Here is a 26,190-nt window from a genome sequence, read left to right on the forward strand (position 1 = left end):
CCAAGGATTGTGTCCAAGGGGGGGGCCTGGCAGGGGGTGTCCCGACCCCCCTTTCTTGGCATCCTGGGGGATGACCCCGGTGCCAGGCCCGGCGCCGGCCGCCTGATGCCGGGCGGGCCGAGCCGGGGATGCTGGAACGAAGGGCGTTGCTATGGCAACGGGAGGCAGGGCCTGGAGGGGGGGACCGGGCCCAGGCTGGGGCCGGGGGGGCCGGCGGTGGCTGTGGCGGGGCGATGGCGGAGCGCGGCCCGGCCTTCTGCGGCCTCTACGACACGTCCTCGCTGCTTCAATACTGCAACGGTGAGACCCCTCCTCAGTTCCGACCCTGGCTCCGCCCAGGGCTGGACCCATTTCCTCCTGCCCCAACCTCCTCCTTCCAAGTCCCCATCCTCGCCCCTTGCTGAAGATCTTCCTCTCTCCCCCCAGGTGGACCCTGACCCCAGAGCAAGGTTCCTGATCCCCAAAACCCTGATCCCAGTCCCCCACCCGCTTCGACCCTCCCCTTCTCCCGAGGTGGCTGGATGGAGAGAAGGGGGCAGAACCTTCAGGAGCCTGGGGTCGAAGGGGGTAGGCCTGAAGGTCTGGAACTCTACCCTATCCCCTCTCAATCCTCTGGGACCCTCCCCCTTCTCTCTGGCAGAGGGACTGACAGATTAGGGGGAGGTGGGATTTGGTGTTGGCTTGTGGGCAGTGTGTGGGACCAGGCAGGGTAACCAGAGGATTCAGCCTCCACTCTACCTGCAAATCCTCAGCCCCCACCACTCCCACTCACTGGGACTCACCCCTCCTTCCTAGACACCCCTTCCTCCTTCCAGAAAGGCCACTGTGTCAGGCCCAGATGAGGGGGAGCAGGAGGCAGAGCAGAGGGGAGGGGAGAAGCGGACGAGTGGGAAACCAGAGCTGGTCTCCGGGCAAAAGGGCTGGGGGAGTGCTCAGGAAGGAGTAGAGGACTTGAGTTTGGGGTGGAGGGACGGGGCGAGGCCTCAAGATGCAGCTGGTCGTTCTGGGTGGGGGCTGAAGGACCTAGGTGAATGCTATCCATTTCTCTCAGCCCCCCCCCCCCCCAGAGGAGACTATCTTCCAGTTTGTGGGCTCACTCCCCCCCAGTCACACTGGAGTTGGCAGAGGACCGGAATGTTTGTTTTGTCCTCCTCTGCCCCTCTAAGAGGCAGGATGCCTCAGCCTGGCTGTTCTGCTGCCGGAAGGCTGTGTGTCATGAACAAGTAACTTCATCTCTCTGGGCCTCAATCCCCTTTCTCCTCCCCTCCTCCTAAAACGGGTGGAATCCCACCATTACTGGAGTTGCCTGGAACAGTAGGTACCATAATAATGGTTCATTGTATTCTGGCTTTAGTGAGCATCTACCATGAGCCAGTGTTTTGCTAAGTGTTTTGCCTGTCACACGCAAGCTCACTATAACGTTACAATTTGTCTCTCTCTCTCTTTGGGGGAGGTGGGGGTGGGTCGAATCTGTAAAGGTGGGTAGGAGGGGGCCTGGCACAACTAGGTGATTGGGCCCTCCCGCCCCTCATTTAATGACCGTGTGACCTTTAGCGAGTCTCCGCGCGCCTCCCCAACCTCCGTTCTTAGTTTCCTCCGGTGGAAAACGGGATACCAGCAGGACCCCGAGATTCCCTCTTCTTACGAGTTCTCAGTCCTGACAGCTCCCTTCCTCCGACTTCGGGAGGCCCCCACCTTCCTCTGCAGGTCCGGGCACCGGACCATAGTGGCGCTGGGTGGGGGGCAGGGCGGGCGAGGCCGGGCTGGCGATTGGGCCGCTAGGGTGGGGGGAGGGAGGGGAGGGACCGACGGCTGCACTGCGGAGCCCGGCGGGCGGGCGGGCGGGGCGGCCTTCCGACTCGGGATGGCAGGTGCGACCTCCACGCCCCGTCCCTGTTAATGATACTACCTTCACTTCCACCCGGCTGGGAGCCAGGTCTTCCTCAGTTGTGGCCAGCAATGAGTCTGGGTATGAGTGGTCTGGGAGGGAGAGGGGAAAGGGATGCCTCAGTCATCCGCTCTTCCCACTTGGGGGAAATGGGCTAGGTGTGGGTTTGGGGGGTGATGGAGGAGTTATTTGGCCGTACCATGGGCTGGAGAGGAGAGGGAGAGCCTACTCTGGGGCGTGGGGTACAGAAGCGAAATAAAAAAAAAAAAAAAAGAGGAACAGGAGAGAGGGTCCGGCTAGAGTTTGGCAGCCGGATCCCCGCCCGCATCTCCCAGTGGGTCTCCCGGGTCTGAGATGCGCTGCCTGCAACCCCCAAGTCTACCGCCAGGGGCCGCAGAAACTCTGTCCTTGCAACTGGCTCTCTGGGGTCGAACCCCACGGCGAGGAGAGAAGGGGAAGGGGAGGGACCAGGCATCACCTTTTAGCTGGGGAAGTCTTAAGAAACAGAAAGGGAACTTTAGTCCCAGGGATAAAATATTGATATTCGTCAGAGAGTATCGGGGATCAATTCTAGAACGTTGGTGTCACCAGGAATTAGTTGGTGTCGTTTAAAACAAATACTGATATCACTCATAGATATTTAGCATCTTAGTCATAGACTCTTAAAACCAGAGCTGAGAGGCTCCTGACTCGGAGCATCTTAGAAAATAAGAGAGTAAGGGACTTCCCTAAGGTCACATCTCCAGGGCGGGCAGAGGAGTGTGGGGGCAAAGGACTGAGAGCGTTGGGGATTTCCTTCCCCCTCGTAACCCTCTTCCTGGCCCATCTCTGAGCGTCCCGGCCGCAGGTCGAGGGAGAGGAAGGGGGAGTGGCTGGCCTCGCCTTAACTCGGGAAGGGGGGAGAGGGGTGGGGGTGGGGGGCGGACCCCTCCGGCCCTGGAGCTCCGGAGTGGTCTCCGCAGCCAGCGCTAACCCTTCCTTCCAGATGACAATCTGTCGGGCACGAGCGGCATGGAGGTGGACGACCGCGTGTCGGCGCTGGAGCAGCGGCTGCAGCTGCAGGAAGACGAGCTGGCGGTCCTAAAGGCGGCGCTGGCTGACGCGCTGCGTCGCCTGAGGGCGTGCGAAGAGCAGGGCGCTGCGCTGCGCGCGAGGGGCACCCCCAAGGGCCGGGCGCCTCCACGCTTAGGCACCACGGCCTCAGGTATCTTTGCTAGACTGGAGGGATGAGATGGGGAGACGTCGGGACCCGGACCTCGCACTCACTACTTCTGTCCCGGAACCCCATCCTCCAGTGTGTCAGCTCTTGAAAGGCCTTCCCACCAGGACCCCCCTCAATGGCGCGGGACCCCCGAGGCGCGTGGGCGGCTATGCCACCTCCCCATCCTCCCCCAAGAAGGAGGCGACCTCTGGGCGCAGGTAAGGCACGGAAGCCTGGATCTCTAGCCTCCTCCAAGACCGTATGGGAGACAGAGGCTGTTTATACGGCGAGGGATGGGCTCGGGGGCCCGAACTCCGGCAATGGCAAGTGCCAGGAGGTTCTCGCCCTCCTCTTACACTGGCCTGCTAACCTCACAGGCTCCGCCCTAACAATGCGCTCTCTCTTCGTAGCGCCCGCCGCTGCTTGTCACCAGAGCGCCTGGCTTCGGTGCGCCGCGAGGACCCCCGCAGCCGCACCACATCTTCTAGCAGCAACTGCAGCGCCAAAAAGGAAGGGTAGGTGTCTGGGGTGGGGGTCCTGTCACAGAGGGTGAGGCCAGGACACCAGTTTGGTTTGGAAGGGGGGATGCGGAACTTCGGGTGATGCCCCAGGCCACGAGGTGGTACCGTAGAGCGAGGCCATGTAGTTCAGAATGCGGGGACAGCGCCGAGGCTGGGAGGGACCAGTCTTAAGAGAGCGCGGGCGAAGAGGAAGGCCCGCAAGGGCTCTGCCGGCCTTGGGGGGTGTGGCCAAGCCTTAAGGGGCTGGACTAGAACTTCGGGGAAGCGAATGGTTAGGGTCTTTTGGGTGGAGCCAGAGTGGAAATTGAGGGAGGAGCCAGGCTTGTGGGCGTGGCCATTAAGTAAAAGAGTCCCTGTTGGGTCTCAGGGGTGGGGCCGGGGCAGAAGCTTCAAGGGAATTTCTGCAGGGAATAGGGGAATTGGGGGGCGGGGGCATGATTGGAATTGGAGGGCATGACCAGAGTGTTAGCCTGGGTAGAATCAGAACCTGGGGTGGGGGTCACTGGGCTCGATACCGGCTGGTGGTTTGTCAGAGACGGGGCGGGGCGACGGGGGGCGTGGTCAAATACCAGGAGGCGGGGCCAACCTGGAGGCCTTGAACAGACTCAACTCAGAATCAGAACCTGGGGTGGGGGTCACTGGGCTCGATACCGGCTGGTGGCTTGTCAGAGGCTAGTTGGTGGAGCATAGCCTGCGACAAGGCCAGAGGGGAGGGGCGACAGGGGGCGTGGTCAAATACCAGGAGGCGGGGCCAACCTGGAGGCCTTGAACAGACTCAACTCAGGGACTGGATTTCTGTAAAGTGGTAGTAGTCAGAATGCCTGGCGGGACCCGAGGCGCGGAGAGGGCCGGGAGGGGCAGTCAATTATCAGGAGAGGTGTCAACTCTGGGGACGGATCGGAAGGGGAGGTGGGTGTGGTCAGAATGTGGGGCGTGGTCAATTCTCTGGAGGCTGGACCACCCTGAAGCCCAGGGCAGAGTAAAAACCTAAGGATGGAGTCTAGATGCAGTGGACTTGGGGGCTAAACTAAGGCAGGAACTGGGTCAAAAACCACACATTTCAACCCCACTCAAATAATAGCAAACACGTCCATGACGCTATGTACTAGGCACTACTCCAGGCACTTGACATGAATTAACCAATATAATCCTCGCAATCACCCCGCGAGGTGGGTACTCTTTTTACCCCCATTTTTAATTTTTTTTTTTCAACGTTTTTTATTTATTTTGGGACAGAGAGAGACAGAGCATGAACGGGGGAGGGGCAGAGAGAGAGGGAGACACAGAATCGGAAACAGGCTCCAGGCTCCGAGCCATCAGCCCAGAGCCTGACGCGGGGCTCGAACTCACGGACTGCAAGATCGTGACCTGGCTGAAGTCGGACGCTTAACCGACTGCGCCACCCAGGCGCCCCATTACCCCCATTTTTAAAAGGAGGAAACCGAGGCAGAGGTGGGGCAATTTGTCCACACTGCTTAGCAAGTGGCAGGGCTGGGGTTTGAACTCAGGCAGACACGCCCCCTAGTCCTGTTCTCAAACAACACTCTCCCCCACCCCCACCCCCCACCCCCAAAAGAGCCTGGTATCAGGACCCCACAGCCCGGGATCTGAGACCCAGAATGACCGGCCGGCTCCCGGGGTCGGCCGCGGAGGGCGGGGCAGGGCGCGGCGGCGCGGGCGCCTCCCAGGGCCGGAAGCGGCGGAGCCCGTCCCGGCTCCACCCCCGGTCCCGAAGCTCCGCCAGCCGCCGCCATGAGTAGCTTTGGAGCTGGGTGAGACCCTCTTGCAGCCCCCCTCCTCCCTGCACTCCCGGGGCCTGGATCCGGGGCTCCCCCCACCCTCGCCAGGGACCCAGGTCCGCGACTATCACCCCTTTCCGCCGGCGAAGGGAAGGTGGAGACACGCCCCTTCCCTTAAACCTTCTCGGCTTCCCTTGCTGCTTGAAGTTTGGGGCACCGTGGGACTGGGGGTGGGGAGCTCCGGGAGAGCGGTGCTGATTAGGAGGGAGGGGTCCCTGGTGACTCCCGTCTTCCAGGATCGCGTCCCTGCCACTTCGTGCTGTGTGATCTTTGGCGATCACTGCCTCTCTGGGCCTGTGTCTTAGGCTCTGCAAGATCAACCGAGCAAAGCACACGGCCTGCAGAGAGGCAGCGCTCCGCTTCTTACTCGGCCCCCATTATTCATCAGAGACCTCCGGGCAGCGGTGGGGTAGGGGAGTGGTTTCTCCGCTTTTCAGACCCGTCTGCTAATTAGGGCGCTTTTTCTTCCCCTTTCCTGACAGCAAAACCAAAGAAGTTATCTTCAGCATGGGTGAGTGGGGAGAGGGGGAGGAGCTTGGTTGGGGATTGCTGGAGGTCAGGAGACGTGGCTGTTTGAGCCTTTGCCTCTCTGGCCTCAGTTTCCCCATGCGTTAAAAATTTTTTTTTATATCTTTATTTTTGAGAGAGAGAGAGAGAGAGAGAGCACAAACAGGGGATAGGCAGAGAGAGAAGGAGACATAGAATCTGAAGCAGGCAACAGGCTCTGAGCTGTCAGCACAGCACCTGCCTCTGGGTTCGAACTCGTGAACCAGGAGATCATGACCTGAGCAGAAGTCCGACGCTTAACGGACTGAGCCACCCTGGTGCCCCTCCATGCATTTTTGTTTTTGTTGTTGAGTGAAGCCTGAAGGGGAGAGGGAATTGGGGTGCGGGCTGGTGGCGGCGCCTGACCTCTGGGGGTGTCCTGGCAGAGGAGGGCTCCGTGAAAATGTTCCTGAGGGGGCGCCCTGTGCCAATGCTGATTCCCACCGAGCTGGCGCCCACCTACAGCCTCGACGCGCGCTCTGAGCTGCCTTCCAGCCGGCTCAAGCTGGACTGGGTGTATCCTTTTGCTGTAATCCCTTCCTCCCTGCCCCTCATCCCCCAGTCTGGAAGAGACAAACACCCTTCTGGTAGGGGACTTCTGCGGGAGAGAGGGTCTTTACAGTGAATCACACTTGCAGGCCCCTGCGGCCTCAGGGGTCAGGATGACCCTGGGGTCAGGGCGGTGCCGAGGAAAGCAGGTTAGTTGAAATGACCTTTTTACGATGCACTGAAGTAGCAGATGTTTGCTGAGGGCCTTCCATATGTCAGATTCTCCTCTACAGTCCCGCCCTGGTCACTTGGGGCTCACCTTCTAAAGGAGAAGAGAGAGACGATAACAGAAGCCAGTGATTAAATAAACACGGTGATTCCAGCCAAGTAATAAATGCTGGGAACACAGGAACCTAAAGTCATGTGGGAAGAGTCACTGTGTTTCTCTGAGGAGGGGGCATTTGAGCTGTGAGTTGAACAGCCAGCATAGGAAGAGCTAGAAGGAGAATGTTCCAGACGGAGGGCATGGCAGGTTTGAGGGCTCTGTGGCCGGAGTGACCTAGGTGTATCTGAGAAACAGAAGGAGTTGGAAATGGTTAAGGGCCCCGTGTTTGGAGCCTGGCAGACCTGGATTGAAACCCCAGCCCAGCTGGGCTTTGTGATCCTGGACAAATCACCTCGCCTCTCTGTGCCTCAGCCGCGTCCTCTGAAGAATGGGTTTCAGGATTTCAGATTCATAGAGCCGGGAAAGGAGGTATAAAGGTGCTGAGCTCATGACGTGTGCCCCACAAACAGGAACTGATCAAAGAATAACTGCTCATTATTGAGGACTTAGACGCCAGGCGCCATTCTAAATTGTTTCATGTGTAAATACGGTGAATGATAACAATCCTTCTCTTTTGTAGCATTGAGAGTGTATTTGTACAACCCGTGGCCTCCTAGAGCCCTCTGACGCCTGCAGCTCGGGAATTACTGCCTTCACTGTCTGGATGACAAAGCTGAGTCCAAAGGAAAGGACTGAGCCTTGTCCTAGGGAGTCAGACCAGTTCTGGGGCGAGAACTCTTGCCTCCGTGGCCCACGCTTTTTCCAGATCAGCAGCCTAGGGACCCAGGCCCCGTCCTCTTCTTTCAGCCTTGATTTCCGCTCTAGTGGAGGCAGGGATGTTGGAGCCCAGAGTCTTCTCGAGAGAGCCGGAAACATCTATGAGAATCAAAGCACACTAAGCTGTTGTGCCAGGCGGGGTCAGCTGAGACTGCAAAACTCAGTGTGGGCCTCGGATGCCCCATCTCCGAAATGACTGCAGGGCGGGACCATTTCTGTGGGGTCGAGACCCATATGGCAGCATTCATTCAGATATTTTCTGAACATCTGGGGCCACGAGCTGGGCACCCAGGGGTCGTCATGACAGCCTGCCTTCCTAGGGCCCCTAGTCGAGTGTGGGGACAGACTCTTTGATAGTGATAACCCACAGTGAGCAGGGCTGGGATGGGGGAACCCAGAAGGGCAACTGCCCCAGCCCTGGGGGTCACGGAGGGCTTCCCAGAGGAGGAGGTATAGGAGTGAACGAAACAGCCCAGTCTTGGCCACCTGGGAGCACACAGCCTCATTGGGAAATAGCGACAGTTAACAAATTAACCAGGTAATTATTAAGTGACATGAGGCCGGTGGAGGAGGTGAGCATGAGGGCAGCTCTGAGGAGGTGACCAGGTAGAATGTACTAGGCAGAGGGAAAGGCTAGTGCCAAGGCCTGGACTAAAGATCTTGGCATTTTGAGGAACTCCAAGATCAGAGAGCACAGGAGGGCAGAAGCCCTACTGGGGCCAGGAAGGGGCCAGGCAGGCCAGTGGGAGGAGCCACAGAAAGTTCTGAACAGGGGAGGGTCAGCCATTCCTTCATCAGATACTGAATTCCTATGTCTGTTCAGTCCCAGGCCCTGGACTCCAGGGATAGAGCAGTGAACAAAATGGACAAAGATCCCTGCCCTCCTGGAGCAGATACTCTAGTTGGGGAGACAGTTAAGCCGTGTTATACCAAGTTAAACCGTGTGGGATTCTGATGAGTGTATGACAGAAATATGAGCGGGGGGGGGGGGGGGGTGGTGGCAGTGAGAGTGCATGAGTTTGCAGTTTTAAATAGAATGGGCAGGGAAGGCCTCTCTGAGATGCTGACAGTTGAGCAGGGACCTGAAGGAGGCAAGGGAGCCATGGAGAGTTGAGGGGGAGGAGTACTCAGGTGGAGGGAACAGCAGGTGCAAAGGCCCTGAGGTGAGGACAGAGAGCAAGAGGCCAGTGGGAGTGGAGCCTGACTGAGGACTGAGGAATCCGGCCCAGGTCAGGCTAGACCTCGTGCCCGGGCTTTCATAAGGATTTTGACTTTTGCTCTGAGACGGAACTCATGGGGAGGTTCTGAGCAGATATGAGCTAACTTAGTGTTAACAGGACCCTTCTGGAGGGAAGGGGGGGTTGTATTAGCGTTCTGTGACTGCTGTAACAAATCGCCACAAACTCTGTGGCTTAAAACAGAACGATTTTCTCTCCCAGCCCAAAGTCAAGGTTCCAGCAGGCCCACCGCCCTCCGCCCTCCCTCCAGAGGCACTGGCAGAGAATTTGATCTATGTCTCCTAGCGTTGGATGGCTGCTGGCTGTCCTTGGGGTTCTTTGGCTTATAGCCACACCGCATCACTCCAATCAACCTCTGATTTTCATGTGGGTCCTACCTACACCCCTGGTGACGTTCGGTGTCTTTTCCTCTCTGTCTCTTATAAGGGTACTCGACATTGGGTTTGGGCCCCACCCAGATAATCCAGCATAATCTCATGTTGCGATCCTTAATTACAGCTGCAAAGACTCCCTTTTCCAAGGAAGGTTATAGTCACAGGTTCTTGGGGTTAATATTTAAAAAACTTTTTTTTTTAACATTCGTTTTTGAGAGAGCGAGACGGAGCACCAGCGGGGGAGGGGCAGAGAGAGGTGGGGGACACAGAATCCAAAGCAGGCTCCAGGCTCTGAGCCCGATGCAGGGCTTGAACTCACAGACCGGGAGATCATGACCTGAGCCAAAGTCGGATGCATAACCGACTGAGCCACCTGGGTGCCCCACGGGGGTTAATATTTTGTTGGATATATTACGGGATTACGGGAGGGGGGTACCATCAACCGCCCCTCTCCCCCCCCCCCCCCCGACGGGGTCTGAGTGGAATCAGGAAAACCTCACTGCAGGTGTTGAGTTGGCACATACGATGCAAAACAGGCTCCTTAACCGGCCCCCGGGCATCTCCAGCTATGGCTACCGAGGCCGAGACTGCCGGGCCAACCTTTACCTGCTGCCCACGGGGGAGATAGTGTACTTTGTGGCCTCCGTGGCCGTGCTGTACAGTGTGGAGGAGCATAGGCAGCGCCACTACCTGGGCCACAATGATGACATCAAATGGTGAGGCCTGGGAGGGGCCACTCTTGGAGGCGGAGGGGGGGGAGGCCGGGGGGGGGGGCGGGGAGGTGGCTGTGGCCAGGCCTTTGCTTGGCCTACCGGCTGAATTCAGGAAAAAAATGTGGACTGATCATCAGTATTTTAAAGGTCGGTGAATTCACTTACATGCCTGGATTTTTCACTTCTTTTCCGAAACTCCTAGCTGGCGCCCCCCGATGATCCTAACAGGGTGGGAGCCAGGCAGCGACAGCCCCTTTTGATGGCTGTGCCCCCCTGGCCACCACTTGGGTACAGTCCTGAGCTGTATGGGCATTTGAGTTAAGAGACCCCAGGACGGAGTCTTGCTTCCGAGGCTGGGTACCTGGAGAGTAGCCCCTTATTGTTACAGAAGGACTAAATCGATGTTTATTGGCTAAATAACTCACTCAACCAACCTGTGGGATGAATAGCCAGGCATTGTGACTTCAGCCTGTTAAGGGAGGAGGAGTCCTGGGCCCCCCTTTGAGCCCCATCCCTCCCACTGAGCCCTGTCCATCTGTCTTCTTTCTCAGCCTGGCTGTCCACCCTGATATGGTCACCATTGCCACTGGACAGGTGGCAGGCACCTCTAAGGAGGGGAAGGTAACAGATTGGAGGAGGAGGGACCGGAGACTGGGGTGGGGTGATGGTGGGGGCAGACAGCCAGGCCCCCCAGGTAACAGGCCTCTTTCTTCCTTGCAGCCACTACCCCCCCACGTGCGCATTTGGGACTCAGTCTCCCTCTCCACCTTACACGTGCTGGGCCTGGGGGTGTTTGACAGAGCTGTGTGCTGTGTGGGCTTTTCCAAATCTGTAAGTCCTGTGCGGGGACCCTTCGCCTGTCCCCTCCTCCAAAGTCAGGAGTCCCTCCTCCAAAGTCAGGAGTCCCTCGTCCAAAGTCAGGAGCGCGCGCGCGCGCGCACACACACACACACACACACACACACACACACACGCCCGCGTGTGCGCCTCTTTGGGATGGGGGAGGGGGCATGCCTTAATTGTGACGTCACAGGTATAGGCCACGCCCCCTGCAGAATTGCCCGCCCTGCAGGCCAACCCTTGGTGACCTTACAGGGCTGCTCCCTTAGCCCTTATGAAGGGGACCCACGTGTCCTGATTGCTCCCAGACAAACTCCTCGGTGACTGGTCATGCTGGTTACATTATTAATGGCACCCACTTTCCTTTGCGAAAGGTCCTTGTAAGGCCTTGTGGTTCCCTGGTCCAGCCTAGATGGGTGTCGGCAGGATGGGTGATGGCAGTTCTGGGCGAGATAAGCCCAGAAATGGATAGTAAGCCTTCAGGAATTTGCAGAGCAATTTCATATTTCCTGCAACATCCTAGTCTGTGATGGGTGGGCTTTTTTTTTTTTTTAATCATATTTCACATTTTTATCAAAATGTATTTTACCAAAGTATTGATCAGCAATGGATTGAGGAATAAAAACCAAGAAGCACGGGACTAGAGCCTCACAGGTTTTCTGAGGCCTAAGGAGATCTTTGAGGGCATTGTGGGGAGTGGTGGAGAAAAGCTACTTTGGTGACACTGTGTGTGTGTGTGTGTGTGTGTGTGTGTGTGTGTGTGTGTACGGGGAGGAGGGAACCCTGCAAAATCAAAATTAACCTGTTTCACCAAAGGTGTGAACACCCAACATTTTAGTAATTCGGTGGTTTCATTTTGTGTGCATAAAAGTCATTTCATTTTGTGTGCATAAAGTCATCTTCATATAAAAATGCAGATTAGATGGTTTCAGGACTCCTGCAGAGAAACAGTAACTGAGGGTAAATGAGATGAATTTCTTAGGGAGGAGTCATTTCAAAAGGAAAGTTCTAGATGCCCTTTAAGATGTGTACATGGCTGCCGGACGGGGAGTGTATTTGCATGTGTTTCATCTACTGTGGGCCAGGAGCTTTGAAAATCTTAAAACAGACCTGAGTGGGAAGTTCCTGTGTGGGCAGAGTGTTGAAGGGGTGGATCCTGACCCCCCTTCTCCACTCCCCCTCCTCTCTCCTCCTTCTAGAATGGAGGCAACCTGCTCTGTGCAGTGGACGAATCGAACGATCGCATGCTCTCCGTGTGGGACTGGGCCAAGGAGGCCAAGGTGGTGGATGGCAAGGTGGGGTGACCGTTCTCACCCCGCCTCCTTGGGGTGCCTGTGTGGGACTGGCTAGATCTCTGTGGTTAGGAGTCTGGAATCAGACAGACTCACATTCAAGGCCAAGCTTTGCCATTTGGTGGCTGTGCGACTTCAGGCAAGCGGCTTGCCCTCTCTGAGCCTCGGTTGCTCGTCCGTAAAGTGGGGATAATGGTAGCATCTTCCTAGTAGGGCCTTGGCTTTGATGCTGGGATGTGGGGTGGCTAGACCAGGCGCAACAAAAAGGTCGGTGCAAGGCAGCTACTGACTGTAGCCTTGCGACATCCAGGACATTGACTTGCATCTCTGGGTGGCGGCTTGACTTGTAGGGAATAATCTGAGGCATGGTAGAGGGGAGAGCCTGTTGCCCAAGGTCATGTGCCTATTTTGGAGACCTAGGTTCCGGATTGGGGCCCACAGTTTGTGGACAGAGACTTAGTAGTTGAGAGGCTGGGCTCTGGAGTCAGACCTATGTGAATTAATTCTGGACTTGACTCTTACCTGGCTGTGTGGCCTAAGGCAAGTGACTTCCCCTCTTTGCGCCTCACTTCACCTGTAATGGGGAGCGCTAATGAGCCGTACCTCACGGAGTGCTTTGAGGAGTACAGCAGTTAATGGATAAAGTACTCAGCACAGCACTTGATGCAGAGTTGAGGCTCTCCAAGATCTGCTGTCATGTTGATAAAGGTGGCAGTAATGCTTTGCTGGCCGGCCCTGCCTTCAGTATTTTAGCTTGCCTGTATAGTAAAGACACAGGCGAGTAGGTTGTGCAGTGCACAACTCATGCAGCTGTATAGGGCGGTCCTACATGGGGTGGCCCTAGTGGCTTTGAGGTCGTCATTCTGAATCTCCCCCACTCTCCAAAGTGCTCCAACGAGGCCGTGCTGGTGGCCACCTTCCACCCCACAGACCCCACCGTGCTCATCACCTGCGGAAAATCCCACATCTACTTCTGGAGTCTGGAGGGGGGCAGCCTGAGCAAACGGCAGGGCCTTTTTGAGGTGAGTGCCCCGGGGTGCGGGGACAGGCTGGCCCTGAAGGAGACAGGCAGGGACACCCGGGAAGACAACAAAACAGAGGGTCCCAGAGGGTCCCAGATTATGAGGATGCCGAATTTCTGCTGGGGCCTCAGTTTCCTTATCCCATACCATGAGGATCATCCTCCTTAACTGTCTAAAGTTGTGAGGATTCAGCGGGATGAAGACCGTAGTAGCTCCTAGCAGATAGTAAATACTCAATAGGCAGTGCTCTGCTTGGCCATAATGTGGAAAAACACGGGGGTCAGAGGCCAACTGGCTGAAAGAGACGCGCACCGAGGCAAACAGACACTGAGCGGGAAGCAGAGGGCCTGGGAGAGAAGGTGCAGGGGCCCCTCTGCCAGGGCTCGCCTTCCATGGGTGAGAACTGGAGCTTCCACCCCAAAAAGGGAGGCCCGGAGGACACCAGGCATAGGTGAAGATGAGACAGATACTGAGGGGAGGGTGGGGAGAGGCAGAGAGAGCGACATAGAGATAGAGGATGGGCAAGGAAAGGGGAGGAGAGACGGTGCAGGGGGAGAGCGGGGGAGAGTGGCGACAGAAAGGGGGAGACCCAGGGACAGAGAGGGGGGACCCGGGGACAGAGACAGGGGAGACCCGGGGATGGAGAGAGGGGGAATCCAGGGACAGAGACAGGGGAGAGCCAGGGACAGAGAGAGGGGGGACCCAGGGGCAGAGAAAGGACAGAGAAGAAAAGTCAAGAGAGGAGGCAGGAAGTGCTTCCAGGGGTAAGCAAGGGAGACAATGTGGTCAGAAGCTCTAGGCTACATGAGCAGTGCACGGAGGCCGGTTGGAGACGGGGGTGCCCCACAATGGGCCTCATACCCGACATCATGGCGGGGATCCCCTGACCACGGTCCTGGATGGTGGGTGGGCTCTGGGAGGCTCTCTGCTTCAGCAACCTTCTGACACCTTCCCTTTCTCCCCCACCTTAGAAACACGAGAAACCGAAGTACGTGCTGTGTGTGACCTTTTTGGAGGGTGGCGATGTGGTCACCGGGGACTCGGGGGGGAACCTCTATGTCTGGGGCAAAGGTCAGTTTCACTCCACCTGTTTGGTACCCAAGCCAGCCCTCCCGAACCCCCTTTGGCCAAGCCTTGCTCTGACCGAGCTTGTATGGAATGTATGATACAACAGGCTAAATCCTTACTTGTCTAATTCCTATATCCCCCTCAAGGCTCCCCATCTCCATGAAATCTTGACTTATTCCCCACCCTTGTCCTCTGCAAATCCTGTGGTGGGGATCAAGTTTGAATTATAAGCGAATTGAATGGTTAACCCACTTGTGGGTGGATGGGTGGGTGGATGGAGAGGTGGTTTGTCCCAGAGCAATCAATGAATAAGGCAGTGAATGAATGAAGGGGCTGTCCTGCTTAGTGAGTGGAAGAATGAGTGAATGTACTGGCCTCCTTAATGGTGAATGATTGGGTGAGTGAACAACTGAATGAATGAATGGTTGTCCCCATGATGGATGCTGGGGTTAATAAATGAAGAAGTCTTAAAAAAAATAAACGAAGAGGTCTTTTCCCAGCAAGTGGATCCATAAAGCAACGACTGAATGAATGAGTGAATGAACGAATGAATGGTTACCGCAGCCAATGGATTAATATATTACGAAGAATGGATGGTTCCAGGAAGTAGACTGATTGCTGAATGAGTAGAAGAGTTGATTGTTCTAGCCAAATGGATGGATGAAGAAATGAATAAATGGTTGTCCCAACCAATGGATTAATGTATTGTCCCAGCAAACGCTAATGGGGTGAATACAAGCTTGCTCTAGCCTTTGGGTGAATGATGAATCAAGCAAAGAATGGGTTGTCCCAGCAGATGGATGGCATGCACAAATCAGTGAGTTGTTTTGGCCTGGGTACGTTTGCTTTCACGTACATTATGCTCCTAAATCAAGGGTGCACTGAATATTATTCCCATTTCATAGATGAGAAGCCCCAGGCTCATGGGGCACCTGGCTGGCTCAGAGCTTCCCTTGAAATTACACAGCTGAGAATAAGCTCTGAATAACTGACAGTCTTTTCCAGCAGATTGTGAGCTCTCTGAGGGCAGAGACTGGGTCTGATTCGTTTCTATATCCCCAGACCCATCACTGGGTCCATCCCGTAGGGCTGTGGTGGGGTGGTTGGAAAGACAAGTGGACAGAATGATAAGTGGACGTGTGGCACCACATCTGAGTTGAGGACTGTTCCTTTGAGTCCCTGCCCCAGCCTCCTTCCTGGTCCTTGGCCTTTATTTATCTTGCCTCCTCAAATTCCAGAACCCAGTGTAAATCTGACCCTTTTCTCCCCTTGCCAAGCTCTACCATTGTTCCCTGGTTCCCTCAGGACAAGGCCCAGGTTCCTCACTGAGGCCTCTAAGACCTTGTGTGGTCTGGCCCTGCCTTCCCTTGCCCCTTGCATGTTACATGAAGTCAAACCAGATTTTCTATAGTTCTCTAAATAGCGCATGCTCTTGCTCTCTTCCCTTTACACACATTGTTCCCTCTGCATGCAGCCCTTTCCCACCCTCTGTTGGCCTAGCTGACTTCTATTCATCCTTCAGATCCTTGTTCAGCTGTCTCCTCCTCCAGGAAACCCTCCCTGACCTACCAGGCTGGGTATCTTCTATGGGATCCCCCAGGCTCCTGGCTTTCCCTATCCTAGCTCCAACCACCTTGGGTTGTCATTGACTGGTAATAGGTCTGTTTCTGAAAATAGACTGTGAACCCTGTGACGGCAAGATCTGAGGTTGTCTTGGTCACCACTGTGTTCCCAGTATCATCCGCTATGAAGCTGGGCCCAGAATAAATGCTGGTTACACAGTTGTTGATTGGATGGGTTAACGGATGAATGAATGGATGATTAGATTGACAGGGTGAGTGGGTAGATGGATTGGAAAATGGGTGGATGTTTGGGTAGGAGGATGAATTGACTGGTGAATGAGTAGTTGAGTGAAAGAGGTGAACAGATGGATGAGAGGTGGATGAATGGGTGGGTGGATCAGTACATAGATAGGTGGATGGATGGATGGGTGGATTGGATGGGTGGGTGGGCAAGTGGATAGATGGATGGATGATGGATAGATGGATCGATTAGATGGGTGGGTAAGTGGGTGGATGGATGGATGGATGGATGGATGGATGGATGGATTGGATGGGTGGGTGGGCAAGTGGATAGATGGATGGATGATGGATAGATGGATCGATTAGATGGGTGGGTAAGTGGGTGGATGGATGGATGGATGGATGGATGGATGGATGGATGGATGGATTGGATGGGTGGGTGGGCAAGTGGATGGATGGATGGATGATGGATGGATGGATGGATGATGGATGGATGGATCGATTGGATGGGTAGGTAAGTGGGTGGGTGGATGGATGGATGGATAGATGGATGGATAGATGGATAGATAGATGAATGGATGTTTGGATGGAAGGATGGGTGGATGGATGGATGGATCAATGGATGGTTGGGTAGATTGATGGGTGGGTACATGATCAGATAGGTGGATGGAGGGATGGATGGATGGAGGGATGGATGGATGGATGGATAATGGATGGGTGAGTGGGTACATGGGTGGGTAAATGGATGGGTGGGTGGATGGATGGATAGATGGATGAATGGATGGAAGGATGGATGGATCAATGGATGGTTGGGTAGATTGATGGGTGGGTACATGATCAGATAGGGGGATGGATGGATGGATCGATTGGATGGGTGGGTAAGTGGGTGGATGGATGGACTGGACTGGATGGGTGGATGGATGGATGAGGGGGTGAGTGGGTGGGTGAGTAGATAGGTAGATAGATGGACGAACAGACCAGTAGGTAGATGAGTGGATGAATGAATGGGTGAGTGGGTGGATGGATCAAAAGTGACTGGGTAGGGGCGCCTGGGTGGCTCAGTCGGTTGAGCGTCCGACTTCAGCTCAGGTCACGATCTCACGGACCGTGAGTTCGAGCCCCGCGTCAGGCTCTGGGCTGATGGCTCAGAGCCTGGAGCCTGCTTCCAGTTCTGTGTCTCCCTCTCTCTCTGCCCCTCCCCCGTTCATGCTCTGTCTCTCTCTGTCTCAAAAATAAATAAACGTTAAAAAAATTTAAAAAAAAAAAAAAAAAGTGACTGGGTAGATGTTAGTTCAGATGGTTTAATGGATGGATGATAAGATATTTGAATAGATGGCCAGTGGGCAGGTGGGTGGAAGGGTGGATAGAAAGGTAAGTGAGTGGTTGAATGTAGGATTGACAGTTGGAGGCGTTTCAGGGGTCAGTACAGGGACAGCTCCCTCATGCTGATCCCTGCTCCCTGGGCACCCCTTTGCCCCCACAGGTGGGAACCGCATCACACAGGCGGTGCTGGGTGCCCACGATGGCGGTGTGTTTGGGCTCTGCGCCCTGCGGGACGGGACGCTGGTGTCCGGAGGGGGCCGTGATCGACGGGTGGTCCTTTGGGGTTCCGACTACAGCAAGCTGCAGGAGGTAGAGGTGAGGAAGGGGACAGCTTCGTGTGAAGGCGAGGGGACCTCCTCCCACCGCCCCCACCCCGACTCCTAATGGAGCCTCCTCTCCCCAGCTTGTTTTCCCTCACCCCTTCTCTGCCTGTGCCCTACACTCATATGCCCCCAACCTCACCCTCAGGTACCAGAGGACTTCGGTCCGGTGCGCACTGTGGCTGAGGGTCGGGGAGACACGCTGTACGTGGGGACCACCCGCAACTGCATCCTGCAGGGCTCTGTCCACACAGGCTTCTCATTGCTCGTCCAGGTGAGCGATTCTCCTGCACCTGCCCTCCTCCCCATTTCTCTCCTCTTCTCTTCCCACTTCCTTCCATTTCTCCTCACCTCCCCACCCCATCCCTTGGCCTGACAAACTCCACTCACCTTCCCTTTACCTGCTCCCACCCCGTAAACCCACCCCTGTCCCAGGACCCCTGCCCCAGAACCCCCCCTGGTCCAGCAGCCAACGAGTTACCCGCTGGCACGGCAGAGGGTCCCCAGGACCCCGCCGCAGCCGGGCCACCCCCTGTCCTTCTTCTGATCAGGGGTGGTGTCCATTTCTGTTGGTAAGTGTCCTGGCAGGTTGTCACCTGGGCCACATGCACCTTGGGCCACACACCTCCTGAGATCTGGGAAGGCCCTTTGGGGTTGGCCTGTTTTTCGTCTGGCAGCTCACATGTTCGCCCCTTCGTCCTGGCGTGCCAAAACCCTATCTACACCCAGTTAACACTCCAGCGCCACCCCCACCCCCCCACCCCCCCCACCGCCCCGCCGAGGGGCTGTATAGTAGGATGGTCAGGAACAGGAATTCTGGAGCGGGACTGCCTGGGATCAAGATCGCAGCCCTGTCGCTGGTTAGCTGTGTGATGTGAGGCAAGTGAATGACAGTCTCTGTGCCTCTATGAAACGGTGCAGCAGCAGAACCCATCTTCGTGGGGGTTTGTAAGGATCCCATGAGTCGGTTCATAGACGGCATTTAGATGGTGCCTGTCACAGAAGTCTTGGCCAAAGTTACCCCTGGATCTAGTGGCTCTGGATACCTCCGTTCCTTCCGGGCATTTCCCCTTTTCCAGGCTAGCTGAGGTCCATGCTGCTGCATTTAGATCTCCCTCTGGCTCTGGTCTCCCTGGAACATGAAGGAAAACCAGGATCAGAGGGATTCCCCAGAAGGGAACTTAAGAGACCCCCCCAAAATAGCATCAACATTACACATCGTTGATTATATTATGAATAGGTCAATATATATTAGAGCTTTATTACCATGCATCGTTATACTAACGTCAACAATTATATTATCAGTGTTCGTTGTTATTTAATAGCGTATTATTAGCACACGTTATTAATAATGATAATAATAACAGCCACTTGCATTTTGCGAGCGCTTTGTACTAGCCTCAACACCTTCCATCCATGATTCAAGTGAGCGCAACGATGTCCCCATTTTACAGAAGATTAAACTGAGGATCCGGGGAGAGGGCACCTGTCCAGTCCGTAAGAGAGAGCTGAGGTCAGATTCACCAGGCTGAGTGCCCTCCATGGGATCCCACAGCCTTCTGGACACCACCCGATTCAAGCCGGTCAAGGCTCCAGCTCCCACCCAGCATGTCTCCTGCCCTGCGTTGTGCAAACTGGACAGCAGAGGCCTGGAGAGAAGGGGAGCATTCACCCCGAGCCACACACCGGGGCGAGGGTCCGCTCAAGTCACGGCCTCCTTCAGACGTACTGGAGAAAGGGCCTTCCCCGGGTCACCTGTGGCCCCAGTGTGTCGCCGGGACCGGCCTGGCACTTCTTTCTGGGACCAGGCTCGGTGGGGGAAGGGCCCGGATTGGCGGGCTCCATGCTGCCGTCTCCCCTTCCCGCCAGGGTCACGTGGAAGAACTGTGGGGTCTGGCCACGCACCCCAGCCGGGCACAGTTTGTGACGTGCGGGCAGGATAAGCTGGTGCATCTGTGGAGTGCAGAGTCCCGCCGGCCCCTGTGGAGTAGGATCATCGAGGTAAGGGGACTGGGGGGGGGGGGGGGGGGGGGGACGGGGACTCGGCACCCTGTTCTGACAGAAGCGCCTGTCTCCGTATGTCAGGGTTCAGGGCACCAAACCAATCTGCCAGGGGAGCCGCTGCTCCTGCCTCCAGGGGAGCGTGGTTTGGGTGGGGTCAGGACAATGCCATTGTCACAGCTGCAGGAAGCTGTGGTCCCTGCAAGGGCTGTCTCTAGAGCCGCATTGGTCAATAGGGTGGGTCGTCACACTTCAGTTAACTTTAAAATGTAAATAGAATGAAGCATTCAGGGGCGCCTGGGTGGCTTAGTCGTTTGAGCATCCGACTCTTGGTGTCGATCTCATGGGGTTCGAGGGTTTGAGCCGAGTCGGGCTCCGCATAGAGCCTGCTCAGGATTCTCTCTCTCCCTCTCTCTCTGCCCCTCCCCTGCTCATCCTCTCTCTCTCTCTCTCAAACTAAATAAACGAACTTAAAAAAAAAAAATTCAGGGGCGCCTGGGTGGCTCGGTCGGTTAAGCGTCTGACTTCGGCTCAGGTCATGATCTCGCGGTCTGTGAGTTCTAGCCCCGCATCGGGCTCTGTGCTGACCGCTCAGAGCCTGGAGCCTGTTTCAGATTCTGTGTCTCCCTCTCTCTGTGCCCCTCCCCTGCTCATGCTCTGTCTCTCTCTGTCTCAAAAATAAATAAATGTTAAAAAAAAAAAAAAAATTTAAAAAAAAAAAAAAAATTCAATTCCCCGGTTGCACTGGCTACGTTTCAAACATGTATCTAGTGGCCACCATGTTGGGAAGTACAGATAATGAATGTCTCCAGCATCGCAGAAGCTTCTGTTAGACGGTCTTGCTCTAGAGCAACCCAGTGCTGGCTACATTTGCATTGTATACTCGATACTCCATGTACTTGCCTTTTTTTTTTTTTTTTTAAGTTTATTTATTTCTTTTGAGATGGGCGGGGGGGGGGGGGGGGGGGGGGGGGAGGGAGGGGCAGAGGGAGAGGGAGAGAAAAAGAATCCCTCGAACCCACGAATTGTGAGATCGTGACCTGAGCTGAAATCAACACTCAGATGCTCAACCGACTGAGCCACCCAGGCGCCCGTGTGCCCTTTCCTCTTAAGGCCAGCGACGGCTCACGATCATAGCCAATGCCATTGCTTGCCCAGCCCCCATGATGAGCGGAAATAGAAGAGCAGGCCCTCTGCTTTCTGTCAGCACAACGGATTGTTAGACCCAAATCCCAGTGGGACCCTAGCTGCAAGGGATTCTGGGCAGTGTAGTTTTTTTAATATATATATATTTTTTAACGTTTATTTATTTTTGAGAGAGAGAGAGACAGAGCATGAACGGGGGAGGGTCAGAGAGAGGGAGACACAGAATCCAAAACAGGCTCCAGGCTCTGAGCTGTCAGCACAGAGCCCGACGCGGGGCTCGAACTCACTGACCGCGAGATCATGACCCGAGCCGAAGTCGACCGCCCAAACGACTGAGCCACTCAGGCGCCCCTGGGCAGTGTAGTTTTTAAGCTCCCCTACCTGTGCAGTATGGGACACTAGAATGTCACTCCATCGTATCCCCCACACCACGCTTTGAGACTTCGCTCAAGGAATCTAGGGTTACCTCTGATTCTGGGACACTTGATGGCCTTTGAACTTTGAGTCAGGGATGGTATGTTCTGGAAATTGTTAGGGCCACGTATAATAATCCTCATTATGACGTCAAACCGACTAGGAGACACAGAACTCTTAACCCCACCCACAGAGAATCTGATTCAGGAGGTCTGCGTTTGGGACCGGAAATCTGCAGTTTCTAACGCGCTCCCGTAGATTTTTCTGATTCCGGCAGTCTGTTGACGGCGCCCAGAGAAACTGGCGTAGCATTTTACCCCCTTCGTCCTTTCACCTTCTCGCAACCTCCACAAGGCAGTGGGGATGACAGATCCCCACTTGGAAACAGGCTTGATAAGGTAAAAATCATCACGGTGCGATTTTAATCCAAACCAACTGTTGTCGAGTGCTGCCTGTAAGCCATTTTACTAACCAGCTTGCTGTTCTAAGGACTTTACGTCTTGTTTTTAGAAGAATCCCGGGGAGCACACGTTGATGTTCTCCACTGGCCAGATGAGGCAGCCGAGGCTCAGACAGGGAAGGTTATTTGGTGTCACATAACTAGGAAGTGTCAGAGCCGGTTTGAACCCGAGTCTGATTCCAAGACGCTCTATTGCCTGCGCACCAACCAAACGTCCCCAACGATCGAGAAGTGGTGATACCCCTTGCCAGGTGTTTAATAAAGATGTGGGGAAACGGACACTTGGACGTGCCTGGTGATGAGTTGATAGAATCTTATGGAAAGCAAATTGGCATTATCATTCCAAAGCCTTCAAAATATGGCTATCCTTTGTCCCAAAAAATCTCACTTCTAGAAAATTACCTAAGTCACAGATGAATAAAGCTGTGAGAATTTAGACCGGGAGTATAAATGGATCTAGAGTCCACAGTGAGAGCAGGACTGTTTTGTGTTTGAGCTGACACAGGAAAGGAGGATGGTTTGGGGGGCGTCTGAGTGGCTCAGTTGGTTAAGCAACCGACTCTTGATTTCGGCTCAGGTCACAATCTCACAGTTTCGTGAGTTCGAGCCCCACACCGGGCTCTGCGCTGACCCTGCAGAACCTGCTTAGGGTTCTCTCTCTCTCTCTCTCTCTCTCTGTGTTCCTCCCCTGCTCGCTCTCTCTGTCTCTCAAAAACAAAAACAAACAAAAAAACACTTAAAAATATTTTAAAAAGGGGCGCCTGGGTGGCTCAGTTGGTTAAGTGTCTGACCTCAGCTCAGGTCACGATCTCACGGTCCGTGAGTTCGAGCCCCACGTCGGGCTCTGCGCTGACAGCTCTGAGCCTGGACCCTGCTTCAGATTCTGCATCTGCCTCTCCACCACTCACATTCTGTCTTTCAAAAATGAATAAATGTGTTTTAAAAGAAAAATTTTAATATTAAAAAAAAAAAAAAAACCCAGAAGAACACAGTTTAAAAACAAAAAATGGAGGATGGTTTTGGGGTGTCTGTGGCTGCGGTAGGGGAATAGCCAGATAGGCCGGAGACCCCAGTTCTCAGCCCTGCCTCCTCTCTCTCCCCTCAGGACCCTGCCCGCTCTGCTGGTTTCCACCCCAGTGGCTCTGTCCTGGCCGTGGGCACAGTGACTGGCAGGTAAAGCTGAGCTGGGCATTTGCAGAGGGTTTCTCTGCTCCCTCCCCTCCCAGAACTGTCCCTTGACAAAACCTCCCTTCCCCTGTGTCCCCAGAGCCCACAGAGTCTGCAATTAACAGCCTGCTCACCAGACTGTTTCTCGGTATTCGTCTGGAGTCAGCCTCTCTCCCAAATCTTTTCTGGGGTCCCAAGCTCAGGCCCCTCAGAGTCCCGACCCCGATCCCCCGCCCCCTTCAACCCCCTGCTGCACCGGATCAGCTCACACCCCCTCCCCAATCGTGCCTTCTCCCTAAAGATGGCTGCTGCTGGACACAGAGACGCACGACCTGGTGGCTATCCACACAGATGGCAATGAGCAGATCTCAGTGGTCAGCTTCTCTCCAGGTAAGCGGCCCGGTGCTGGATCTTGGAGCAGCCAGGCCTGGGAACTGAGGCTCAGTGACTAGCAGGGGGAAGGAGTGGAACCTGTGTGGCAAGGCCTAGGGGCCGGTCTAGGACTGTAGCGGGGATGGAGCTTGGGACAGCTGAGGAGTCTGGCATAGCGGGGGCGGGGGCTGAATCGGAGAGAGAAGGGGGTAGAGCCTGGGTGCCTCCTCATAGCCCCCCCCCTCCCCCTCCCCCAGACGGGGCGTACCTGACCGTGGGCTCCCACGACAACTTGGTGTACGTGTACACGGTGGACCAGGGCGGCCGCAAGGTCAGCCGCCTGGGCAAGTGCTCGGTGAGTGGGCAGTGGCCCCCAGCCCGCGCCGCCACCCCTACCAGGGGCCGCAGAATTAACCAATTTTCTACTTCAAGGGAGCACAGCTTCAACACTCTACTGACTGCCCTGATCACAACCAGGAGTCTTAGCCCCGCCCACACATTACCCCACCCCCCCACCCCCCGTGTTATAAGCCCCTCTGTGTCTAGCTCTGCCCACGTTCTAAACTCCCCCTGTGTTCTAAGCCCTTTCTGTCTAGCCCCGCCCATCGCAGTCTGGCCCCGCCCATGGTAGTCTGGCCCCGCCCCCACGCTCCAAAGGCTGTGTATCCTTCCTTTAGCCCCCTTGTGTTCTCCCCCTACCTGTGTATTTTGCCTTCCGCTTTTCCTGGTCGAATCCTACCCGCTTGAGCTCTAACTCCACCCCTTCCCTCCCCCTCCGCAGGGCCATTCCAGTTTTATCACCCACCTGGATTGGGCCCAGGACAGCAGCTGCTTCGTCACCAACTCCGGGGACTACGAGATCCTGTACTGTGAGTTCTCTGAAAGCCGAAGGCGGCCCTCCTCCAGCCTCCCTATTTACGTGTGCGATTTACATAGACTTCCCTGACTTCTAGGAAGGGAGGAGGGGCTTTCAAGTCTCCGTCCTCTGGCTCCTGTGTTCAGGGGCTGTTCTGTTTGGCCTCCTGGCTTCCCATTTCCTCCCCTTCCTGGTCTGATGGGTGAGGTACAGGTCTCTAAGCAGATGACCCTGCTCAGGCTTGGGGTGTCACCACCCAGGATCTAGCCCCCTCAGCCAAGTCTGGAGAGGTGGAATAAACCCTAGGACCTTAGCCTCCTGTCTCAGACCTCAGTGCCCGTTGACTATAAAATGGATGGGTTAAGTCAGTAATTGTTTTCTTTCTTTCTTTTCTTTTTTTTTTTTTTTTTAAGTTTATTGGAAGTAGGGGCGCGGGGAGAGAGAGAGAGAATCCCAAGCAGGCTCCCACTGTCAGCCCAGAGCCTGACGTGTGGCTTGAACTCACAAACCGAGAGATCATGACCTGAGCTGAAATCAAGAGTCAGACGCTCAACCGACTGAGCCACCCAGGCGACCCAGTTCTTTCTGCTCTGAACCCCTCCCCCTGTTTTCTGCCCCAGGGGACCCGGCTACCTGTAAGCAGATCACTAGTGTCGATGCTGTGAGGAATGTGGAATGGGCCACTGCTACTTGCGTCCTGGGATTTGGGGTGTTTGGTAAGTTCTGGGATGGGGGAGGTCCCACTGAGAACAGGGGTTCCAAGCAACATCCTTCGCTGGTGGTCTTCATAGTCTCTTGTTGGTTATCCCCAGGGCGGGAGACCGGCGTAGACTGGGCTGGCATCTGGTCCCAGCCTGGGAGGGAGTCACGGAGGGCTTCCTGGAGGAGGGGATATCGAAGCTGGACCTGGAGGATGAGGAAGCAGCGAAGAAGGAAAGCAGTCCCTAGGATAGGAAACCGTACCCTGTACAAAAAGGCTGGAGGTGGCATAGAACTTGGCATTTGGAGAAATCCAAGAAGGCAGCATGGCTAAATCGCTGTGGAGTTCAAGGGGAGCGTTAGGGAGGACAAGGCTGGAGCAGCGTGGCAGACCAGGTCAGGCAGAGTTCAGAGGTCGTGCTAGGAAGCCCAGGCTTTCTCCAAGGCCACCAGGGAGCCACAGAAGGGTTTGGAGCGGTGGGGGGCCAGGGTCAGATACACATTTACAAAAGATGATTCCAGTTCTCCTCCCTGGCTGCAGACAAGCCAGGCTGGCTGGGAGAAAGGCGGGGAGCCTGGGGCTGGGGCCTGCTCACCTCAGGGGTCCCTGGCCCAGGCTGACCTCTCACCACCACCCACCCCTCATCTTGCCCACAGGGATCTGGTCTGAGGGAGCCGACGGTACCGACATCAACGCCGTGGCCCGCTCCCATGACGGGAAGTTGCTGGCTTCAGCCGATGACTTTGGCAAAGTGCACCTGTTTAGTTACCCCTGCTGTCAGCCCCGAGTGAGTCCCCCGGGGGGGGCTGGCAGGGTGGGGAGGAGCAACACTGCGGGCAAGACTGAGGCGGCACTCTCCAGGCCTCAGCTTTCCCATCTGTACGAGGAGGGCAGTGGCTTGAGCCCAAGGGTCATTCTTAACCTAAAAGTCGGTAAATTTCAGAGTCCAGAGTGCCGACGCTCTGCTCTGAGTGTCTGCGATTCCGGGAGCTTTGGTTGTTTGATCCTTACTAGTGCAAGCAATATTCCTTGAGCACCTACTATGTGCCTGGCACAGGGGATGCAGCCAGGAACGAGACAGATTGCCTTCTTTCACTTCTTTCTTTCCCTGTCAACAGGCCCTCAGCCACAAATATGGAGGACACAGCAGCCACGTGACAAATGTGGCCTTCTTGTGCGATGACAGCGTGGCCCTGACCACAGGGGGCAAGGACACCAGTGTGCTGCAGTGGCGGGTGGTCTGAACTGGGGACGAGAGTCCTGGGCCCATGGGGCCAGGATAGGGTCAGGTGACGGGGCAGGAATTCTATTTTCGGGAGATGTCTATTGCCGAGTAGAGTAATATATAACCAGAGTATGTCTATAGCAGAGGGGGTTATGGGGGTGGGAGGGTAGACTGACAGAAGTCTCTATTTATCGGGGGGTGGGGGGAGAGGGGTCACATTGCTTTGGGGGAGCCATTAAGGTGTTTGGTTTGGAGTGTTTTTTTAAGTTTATTCTTTTATATCATCCAGAAATAAAGACACATGCACTGAA

General features: G+C 55.4%; 1 protein-coding gene and 1 long non-coding RNA gene across 5 annotated transcripts; one reads left to right on the forward strand and one right to left on the reverse strand.

Annotated features, from left to right (window-relative positions):
* Window positions 1–26,190, forward strand: EML2 (EMAP like 2). 4 transcript variants are annotated; one of them, XM_042918619.1, is made up of 22 exons: window positions 1–300; window positions 2,874–3,092; window positions 3,184–3,307; window positions 3,500–3,604; window positions 5,892–5,920; window positions 6,342–6,471; window positions 9,725–9,874; window positions 10,423–10,492; window positions 10,592–10,702; window positions 11,911–12,006; window positions 12,891–13,025; window positions 13,997–14,096; window positions 17,379–17,533; window positions 17,687–17,812; window positions 19,408–19,539; window positions 22,665–22,732; window positions 23,028–23,116; window positions 23,356–23,453; window positions 23,880–23,967; window positions 24,575–24,670; window positions 25,311–25,441; window positions 25,773–26,190. In XM_042918619.1, exons 1-22 carry the CDS (start codon window positions 129–131, stop codon window positions 25,896–25,898), a joined length of 2,550 nt encoding a protein of 849 aa, XP_042774553.1. In that variant the 5' UTR covers window positions 1–128; the 3' UTR covers window positions 25,899–26,190. The 4 variants fall into 4 exon arrangements, with proteins under 4 accessions (XP_042774553.1, XP_042774554.1, XP_042774555.1 ...); XM_042918620.1 differs by lacking the exons at window positions 1–300; window positions 2,874–3,092; window positions 3,184–3,307; window positions 3,500–3,604 and adding an exon at window positions 5,314–5,382; XM_042918621.1 differs by lacking the exons at window positions 1–300; window positions 2,874–3,092; window positions 3,184–3,307; window positions 3,500–3,604 and adding an exon at window positions 5,389–5,465.
* Window positions 6,877–10,803, reverse strand: LOC122208043. The gene is made up of 3 exons (XR_006197096.1): window positions 10,644–10,803; window positions 10,037–10,232; window positions 6,877–7,645 (listed from the first exon to the last, which is right to left on the reverse strand). It is a non-coding gene; the product is annotated as an uncharacterized LOC122208043 (long non-coding RNA).

The sequence above is a fragment of the Panthera leo genome, chromosome E2, assembly GCF_018350215.1.
Source record: "Panthera leo isolate Ple1 chromosome E2, P.leo_Ple1_pat1.1, whole genome shotgun sequence".
In the NCBI taxonomy this organism is placed as follows: Eukaryota; Metazoa; Chordata; class Mammalia; order Carnivora; family Felidae; genus Panthera; species Panthera leo.

Bases quoted from the DNA above. Each gene is read 5' to 3' on its own strand.
- EML2 (XM_042918619.1), top strand. From the start codon at position 129: ATGCTGGAACGAAGGGCGTTGCTATGGCAACGGGAGGCAGGGCCTGGA. The intron at 6,472-9,724 runs GTATCCTTTTGC...GGGCATCTCCAG, and splicing joins CGGCTCAAGCTGGACTGGGT to CTATGGCTACCGAGGCCGAG. The intron at 9,875-10,422 runs GTGAGGCCTGGG...CTTCTTTCTCAG, and splicing joins CACAATGATGACATCAAATG to CCTGGCTGTCCACCCTGATA.